The sequence below is a fragment of the Vitis vinifera genome, chromosome 15, assembly GCF_030704535.1.
Source record: "Vitis vinifera cultivar Pinot Noir 40024 chromosome 15, ASM3070453v1".
In the NCBI taxonomy this organism is placed as follows: Eukaryota; Viridiplantae; Streptophyta; class Magnoliopsida; order Vitales; family Vitaceae; genus Vitis; species Vitis vinifera.
In genome coordinates this window covers 13,650,434-13,658,421 of record NC_081819.1, presented here as the reverse complement: position 1 = coordinate 13,658,421, position 7,988 = coordinate 13,650,434, and the positions used below count along the sequence as shown (strand labels likewise).

General features: G+C 32.4%; 1 protein-coding gene across 1 annotated transcript; it reads left to right on the top strand.

Annotated features, from left to right (window-relative positions):
* The first annotated feature begins 434 nt into the window (after positions 1-434).
* On the top strand, positions 435-5,708 carry LOC104881814 (uncharacterized). The gene is made up of 6 exons (XM_010663128.3): positions 435-983; positions 1,641-1,683; positions 1,941-2,050; positions 4,262-4,304; positions 4,478-4,575; positions 5,067-5,708. The coding sequence occupies exons 1-6, from the start codon at positions 801-803 to the stop codon at positions 5,568-5,570; spliced, it is 981 nt and encodes a 326-aa protein (XP_010661430.1). The 5' UTR covers positions 435-800; the 3' UTR covers positions 5,571-5,708.
* Positions 5,709-7,988: the final 2,280 nt, after the last annotated feature.

Here is a 7,988-nt window from a genome sequence, read left to right as displayed (position 1 = left end):
CATGCTATAGAAAATCTATCGAGATATTCTCGATACTCTGTCTTATTCTATAAACATATTTGTGCAAAAAGCACTAATATATGACATTTTATAAAAGTACCATACACTAAATAGGAGTTTCGAGATATTTTTCAATAGTCTATTAGTGACTCAAATTCTATCATTCAAATTTTCATCTCTCGACCAATTCAAAATTTCATCTTTCCATTATACATACCCGTGTATATGATTTTTTTGTGCACATGCCTTCACTAGAACACACCTGACTCCTTTTATAATGTGATAAAATAAAATTTTAGCTTAATTTTTTTTGGGGAATACAAACTTCTAAAACTTGACAAGCAGAAGTTAATTACTCAGCCAATGCGGGGCCCAGATGAGACCAATAGTAACTCTCTAAAGACCAAAGCTGGTCCAATTTCCGTCAGGCCCAAAATACACTTTTCCAAGCATCCAAACATGATGTTTCAAATAATACCTGGACCTTTCTTCTCGTAGTCCACATGAACACCACGCTGCAGTCTGTTTCTGAGAAAACCAACTCACCTCCTTGCTGTTTTTTTTTGTCTTTTCTTCTCAAATTCACAGTGAAAATAGCCAAAATCCAAAGCAGAAAAGGAAATCAAGCTCATTGCTTTTTCGCAGATCTTGGCTGTTTTAAGCACTGTCCTCTCAGAGACTTAACTTCGTGCTTGTCACCGATTCTTCTCAGTTTCCCATTTCCATCCTTTGATCGCTAACATCGCAGATTCACAGGTGAGAAAATTGGAGAAACAAAGAGGACAAACTCAGAGGAGAAGATGACGGATAAAGATGATGCTATTCCACCACCGACTGGCTTCATTTATGATCAAAATATAGGTAAAATGGTGAAGCCGGTAAAAAAGGAAGTAGAAAAAATGGAGGTTGATGAACTTCCACAAGGGCTTCCTGAAGAAGGGTTCGCAGGCCACCCAGTGGGATCAAATGAATGTACTGAGGAGGTAGTTGCACTCTTTTATAAATGATTTTGTACAATGTCTTAATAATTTATGGTTTGAACTGCCTTTGTTGTGGTTCTTTGGATAAAATAGTTGAAGATGTGAATGGGTTAGTCTTGCTTGTTTGGATCCCCTTGATTTTATGATTCTTAGATTTCCTGCTCTCTTTCTTTCGGTGTTCATAGTGAGAAAAAAATTGGGTATGGAGTTGATTTATCTTTTTAAAGGTTATTGAAAATTTGAAAGGGACTGTTCCTGTACTGAAGTGTAGAAGAGCCTATGAACTCGGTAATTTAGGGATTTTTGGAAATATTTGATTTTTTTCTTCTTATTTTCAGGATTTTATTATTATTATTATTTTTAATTTCATTTCTTTGGATGAGAGGTAGGGGAATGTCGTGATTGTATTTGCCTAAAGAGGAGGTCTTTTCAATAATGAGGCCGTCAAAATGCATATTTTTTGCATCAAGATTGTTGGGTATATGCGCATGGATGTCCATTTTTTTTACCCCATATTGAATCTATTGTAGTTTTAACTCACTCCATCGTTGTATCTCTCTCTTTCTTTTAGTCTTGTTTGGTTCTACCGTTTTCACTACATGTCATTTTGAATTAGTTTATTTTAATTAATAAATTCTATCTTTCATTTAATTGTTGTAGGTGAGAGTAGCTAGGAAGGCTCTTGAAACAAGCCCTAGCTTAGGTATGTTACTTTAACTCTCTCTCTCTCTCTCTCTTTCTAAATTTCTAAGAAGTAATTCTTCATATGAAGGATAATTCCTCATTCGATTCATCAAATATTCTAAGGAAATTTTTTTTCCCACTTTCCCAAGTATGCTAGTTTGAGATCTCCATTTCTAACTTTGCTTTAAACTTTGGAAATATAAATAGACATTTATTCTAATTATTATCCACAATTTTGTTCTAATAAATATGTGCTAACTTTGCTATGTCTTGCAGAAGCGAAAAGCAAGAACTATGATCCTAATTATGTAGTTCGTGCACTTCCTCGTCAAAAGTCAAGGAAAGCTGTTAGGCCTAGCCGTGTTACTACCATACGTCAGACAGAGGTAAACTGCTAGGAGCATCTAGTTTTGGAAAATAAATAGTATAGAAGTAGGTTTTAAATCTCAATTGGAGAAAGTGTTTGGTAAATCAATTTAATGACTTAATTTATATTAATCTTAAATTTTTTTTATAAATATGGTTTTAAACTTAAATAAAAACAAATTAGTCATTTTAACTTAATACTTAAAGTTATTTTTAACTTTTAAGTTGTGACATTAAGTTATTTTAATAAATATTTTTAATTTATTTAATAATTTAAATTAAATTATTAAGTCATTAAATCGATTTACCATATACCATCGAAATCTGTTTATTTAATCCTCATTTTGTATTTATTGGAACTAGTACACGATATCAAGTTTATTTTAGTTTTGTTCCCACTTACTAGAATAATTTTTTTTATTCATATTTGGATTTAATAAAATGCTAATATGCTTCCTCATATTTGTGATAATACATCATCTATGGAGTTGACTGCTTGAGCAACCCTAGGTTTTTTTGAACCTCACTGCTGTGAAAAAAAATATAGCTTTTTGTTGTATCATATCAACATGCATATATAAAACCATCATTTCATAGTCTTGCATCTCACAACTTAAAAGTAAGTAAATTGTCTGTTTCTTAAGTAAATAATGCAAACATATAATTTTTTAGATTAATGGTAATAAAGTTTCCTTAAGTTAAAAAAATCAAGATAACTTTCCCTTTTTCTTTCCAACATATTTCAAGACCCTTTTCCATCAACCTTTTAGCATGAAGTGTTTGATGAGGAAGAGCTTTTACTTCTTCTCCAACATTAATCTTTGCTTCAACCATACTTAGACTTGCCTTTGTGGGTCGAGCTTCAATCCTTTAACTCTTTTGAGAAGCCAAAATTTTTATTAGGTTAAGCCTCTTGAGCACAATCCAGTGAAAGCTTTCATATCATTTTAGTTTAATTGCTCATCTAGCTACATTTAAGTAAAATCTTTATAAACATTGCGGATTATTGGTAACCTTAATTATGTAAGTTGCCCTCTTATCTTCTTGGAAAAAAGTTCTTTGATATGGTGGTTTTGTATCAACTTGGTAATTATTTAGAGTCCCGTTAAATTTTCAGCTATGGTAATTATGATATTAAATTTCTATTCAGCCTATGGCACCATCCTCACTTAATGAAATTAAAGTTGTATGATAGCTGCCAATCGACCCTTAATAATTTTTCACTTCGACTCACAAATTTCTTATTTTTAGATTTGTTTTTGTTTTTATTGATTTAACAGTATTCTACTCAAAGTATTTTTAGTGAAAATATTTTCTCAAAAAGCATTTTTAGGTGAATTATCTATCAACTAGTTTTAAAAAATACAATTAATGATTTTTCAACGCTAGAAGTGATTTTTCATACTTTTAAAAGTATTTTTAAAATTTTATCAAATACTTAATTTTTTTTTTCAAAATTTTTTTTATACTAAAAGTGTTTCCTAAAATCATTGTCAAATGGACTCCTAAGATTTAATGAATTAGATGATATTATTTAACAAAGCTTGTTAATTAACCGAATAACACATGTAGATTATGATAGATGTGATGCAAGAACCAAATCATGGTTTATAAGTTGATTACAATGGCTATGTTTGATTAAAACATATGAGCTTGCAATCATGCTCTTCAGATACCATAGGTTTAGCCAATAGATATTAGCATTTTCATAAGATTTTATTACCCATCAAATAATTAAAATTGAACATAAGCCACAAAAAAAAAAAAAATCTTAGTCATTTCACTATTGAAGAATATTTAGTAAAATAGATTCTACTAGTAGCCATGTTATCTGGATAGTAGTGTAGGATGAACTTAATTTTTAGATCATATAGTCATTTCATGAGATTTCTTATTGTTAGATAGCTAAAATTGAACATAAAAGATAAAGGAGCTTTAGTCACATATAAAATCAAACATTAGGGAAGGAGCTTTAGTCACATTTTGTTGAATACAGTGAATTTATGTGCTTAAAGAGAATTAATTTTTAATATCATGGTCATCAAAAGGTGTATTTCACAATTTCAAGTTTACTTTTAGAATATACTCTCCCTCTCTCTCTCTCTCAGTCTTGTTGGCTGCACCATTAGCTATGATAAATCCCTTTTTTGGTACATCAAATATTTCTTTATGTTACATATCTTGGACTACTTTATTTTTACAAATTTTTTACATCCATTTAATTGTTCTAGGCAATGGCAACTAGGAAGGTTCTTGAAACAGGCTCCAACTCAGGTCTGAATGCCTCTCTCTCTCTCTCTCTCTCTCTCTCACACACACACACACACACACACACACACACACTCATGTAGCACACAACTTAGGATAGTTACACACACACTCATGTAGCACACAACTTAGGATAGTTACTAAGAGTTGGTTTTGTTACATGTTGCTATGTGCTGCAGGAGATAAGGGCAAGGACTTTGATCCAAATTTTGCAGTTCTTGCTCTTCCTTGTCAAAACTCAAGGAAAGCTGCTGCACCTGGACGTGTTGCAGCTGAGGTAAACCCCTCAAGATCCTCTAGTCATGGAAATTAAATAAGGATTATAGAACTAAGCTCTATAGTATTTGGCCTACATGTTGATAGTTTACTAGAATTCATTGTATAAGAGATACAAAGCTTTGAGTACATATTATCATGTCTATTTCTATGAACCTGAACTTATTTTTGTGAGCCTTTTGAGCACAATCGAGTGAGAACTTTCACATCATGTTAGCTCAGGGATACATAATCAGCCAAGTTATTGCTGTATGCCTCTTAGCCATTTAGCTGTTTCTCTAGCAGTGTGGGTACTCATTCAATCATATATTTGTGAGCATATGGGGATAACTCTTTCTCTAGAGTAAAAATTCTTCTGTATGGTGGATATATACCAATTTTGTGTCAATCTATTTTCTGATTTCCTATAGATTTGCACTTGTACGTGGTAATTGTGCTACTAAATTTCTGGATTGATGCTAACCAATACCCTAATTTTCCCTATATATACAGGCTTCATTTGTTCGAGCAAAGGAGTCTAGGTGGTGTCCTCCTCCACCTGGTGTATACAAAATCAACTTCCATGGTTTCTCATTCTCTGAATTTGGAGATGCTGGTATTGGGATAGTGGTGAGAGATTTTAGGGGTGATCTTATCGCTGCTATGTCAAGGAAAGTGAAATACGGAAGCTTCCCACAAAGCATTGAAGCCTTAGCAATTTCATTAGGATTACGCTTTGGCCATGATCTTGGACTAACTCGCGTGTTCATGGAAGGAGATTCTGCCAAACTCGGAAGCGACCTTTGTTCCAAGACCTCCTACCCTTTGCTCAATAAGGAAAGTATAGAAAAGTACGAATTTTTCAAGTTTGCATATGTGAAGGAGGAAGCCAACTTAGTGGCACATAAGCTTGCTTGCTACGCAGTTCGACTTGAGGATTTCATTGTTTGGATGGAAGACCCTCCTGATTTTATTGTGAACACTCTTGCTTTGGATGCCGGTCCGATTAAGAAATAGAAGTATGTACCTAGACATGGTACGTTTGAGAGACAGTGAGGTTGTTATATAACGTGTAACATATGGAAATAAAAAAGAAGAGAACATTCCAATGAAAAATACAAGAAAACTAATAATTTTACATGATATATTTGTATCTTTTATATCTTTGGAGCTTTTAGTTAATATGCAGTTATGTTTCCACATTTGTTTGTCCTTTCAATTCAGGAGTAATTCTCTTATGCCTTCACCAAGGTTCTTTCGTGGGTACCCAACAGAAAATTTCATTCTATAAAATAATTTTGATATTTGAATGTTTTATTTATGTTTATCTTGCCTTAATCGCTAGGACTATATATTATCATGTATGATTAATTAAATCTTCCAATTGCACTTGCAAAAATGTATGAAATTGTACCAATTTTTTCTTTTCTTTTACATACTCTTTGTAAAGCACCAAGTCACTCTTAAACCCAATATGTGGCCTATATTTAAGTAGATTCTCATATTATGTACTATAGGTTTAGATTTTAAATTGAGTTGTGAAATACCTTGTACAAAGTAGTATTTTTTTTTTTTTTTTGTTTGCTAAAAAACATCACTCTTATAAATATCTAAGTGAGACATTTTGTTTAAAAAGAAAAGTAGTCTTCCTTCTAAGCATATTAAATGTGATGATAACCATGGTATGTCATCTTTGGCATAAAAAGAGAGAGAGAGAGAAAAATAAAAATCAAATGATACTAATTGGTTCCCAACTAGGTTTGTGTTCTTTGTATTACCATAAATATCTAGTAGTATTAGTAGGACACCTAGAACACAAAGGGCATGTGACAACAGGTGTGGTTATTGGATGCCAAACTTCATGCAACCCTGAGCTAGAACAACCTTGTCAAACTTCATTAGACCCACAAGGGAGCTTGGATAGTAATATAGCTAGTCGAGCATTGGTAGGCTGACCAATAACCTAAATTATGGTCTTATCATAAGGAATTCCAACCATCCATATGTCAATATTAGATAACTTCTATCCTTAGGTTAATTAGGTAGACTAACCTAGATTAAGAAGTTACAAGAAATTGTTGTTACATCCAAATAAGGTAGATAACAAAAGCTAGAGTTGCTAGTTATGCTTCTTTCTTTCTTCTCCATTATCTTCCTATCTTTTCCTCTTATGCTTTGGAGATTGTGTTTTACTTTTTTACTAGAGAGGTATATTTTAGTTGCAAGATATGCAAAAGGATCTCAAAGTTATTGACAAGGTGGTTAGAAGGTATTTATTGATACAAGTGTCATATTTCTAATAATGAATATAATAAGACAAAGGGCGATATAGACTGGAAAGTAATAAAAGATAATCTCATATTTGCACAGGATACTATAGATCCAAGGGTAGAGACAAATATCATTCCTGATATTTCTAGTACACGAGTGCCTCATTGTAGTGGGATGATTGTATTCTATAGATTTGCAATGAGTGATGTTGATGTGTCTGAGTCTTAAACATAGTTTGGGTCTTATAAAAGCACTTGAAGGGATAAAACTCATAGGTGTACATCGGTCTACAAGAGGAAGACAAGAGTAGGTGGAAATATTGAGACTTATGTTGCTAATATAGTAGCTAAAGGTCATAATTCAAAACATTGTTTCAACTATAAGGGAACCTTTTCACCAATAGTCATGCTCAAATCCATCATAGTACTTGTAACCATTATGGTGCGTCTTAACTATGAGATATGACAAATGAATGTCGAGATAAATTTCTTGAATTATTATTTTGATGATAACATCTATTAGATGCAACCATGTGATTGCATAGCAAAAGGCTAAGAGCATTTGATATGCAAGTTTCATAAATTCATTTATGGATTAGTGTAAGCATCTCACTCACAGAGCAAGTGTTTTGATAAGGAAATCAAGACTTTTGATTTTGATCAAAACAAAGATATGCATTGAGTATACAAGAAGATGTAAGGAAGCATAATGGTGTTCTAGATCTTGTATGTAAATAATATCTACTTATTGGGAATGACATAGGGTTATTATCATCAATCAAGATCACTCCAATTCAAAACTAAATTATTGGACAGATGTCAAGCATATACTTAAGTACGGATTTTATACTTATGTTCCATGGTGATGAGTCAATACCCATTAAGTACATAATTTCAAATTTTTATTTTGATAAACAGTCTCTCATAGGTGTATCTCTAGGTATGTATACACTCTTAAGTAGTGTTTGTTGCTATTTTTGAAGTAACAAAGAAAGTCATTTAGCTTAAGAAGTTCCTCATGGGACTTGGGGTAGATACCTTGATTGTATTGCCCATAATCCTATTTTGTGAAAACAATAGGGTAGCAGCACAATCTAAAGAACTAAAAAACCACCATAAGATAAAAATACATATAGAAGAAGTATTACATGTTTTATGAGATAAC

Coding starts and splice junctions, on each gene's coding strand:
- LOC104881814 (XM_010663128.3), top strand. CDS start 801: ATGACGGATAAAGATGATGCTATTCCACCACCGACTGGCTTCATTTAT. Junction 2,051..4,261: donor CTACCATACGTCAGACAGAG/GTAAACTGCTAG, acceptor TAATTGTTCTAG/GCAATGGCAACTAGGAAGGT. Junction 4,576..5,066: donor CTGGACGTGTTGCAGCTGAG/GTAAACCCCTCA, acceptor CTATATATACAG/GCTTCATTTGTTCGAGCAAA.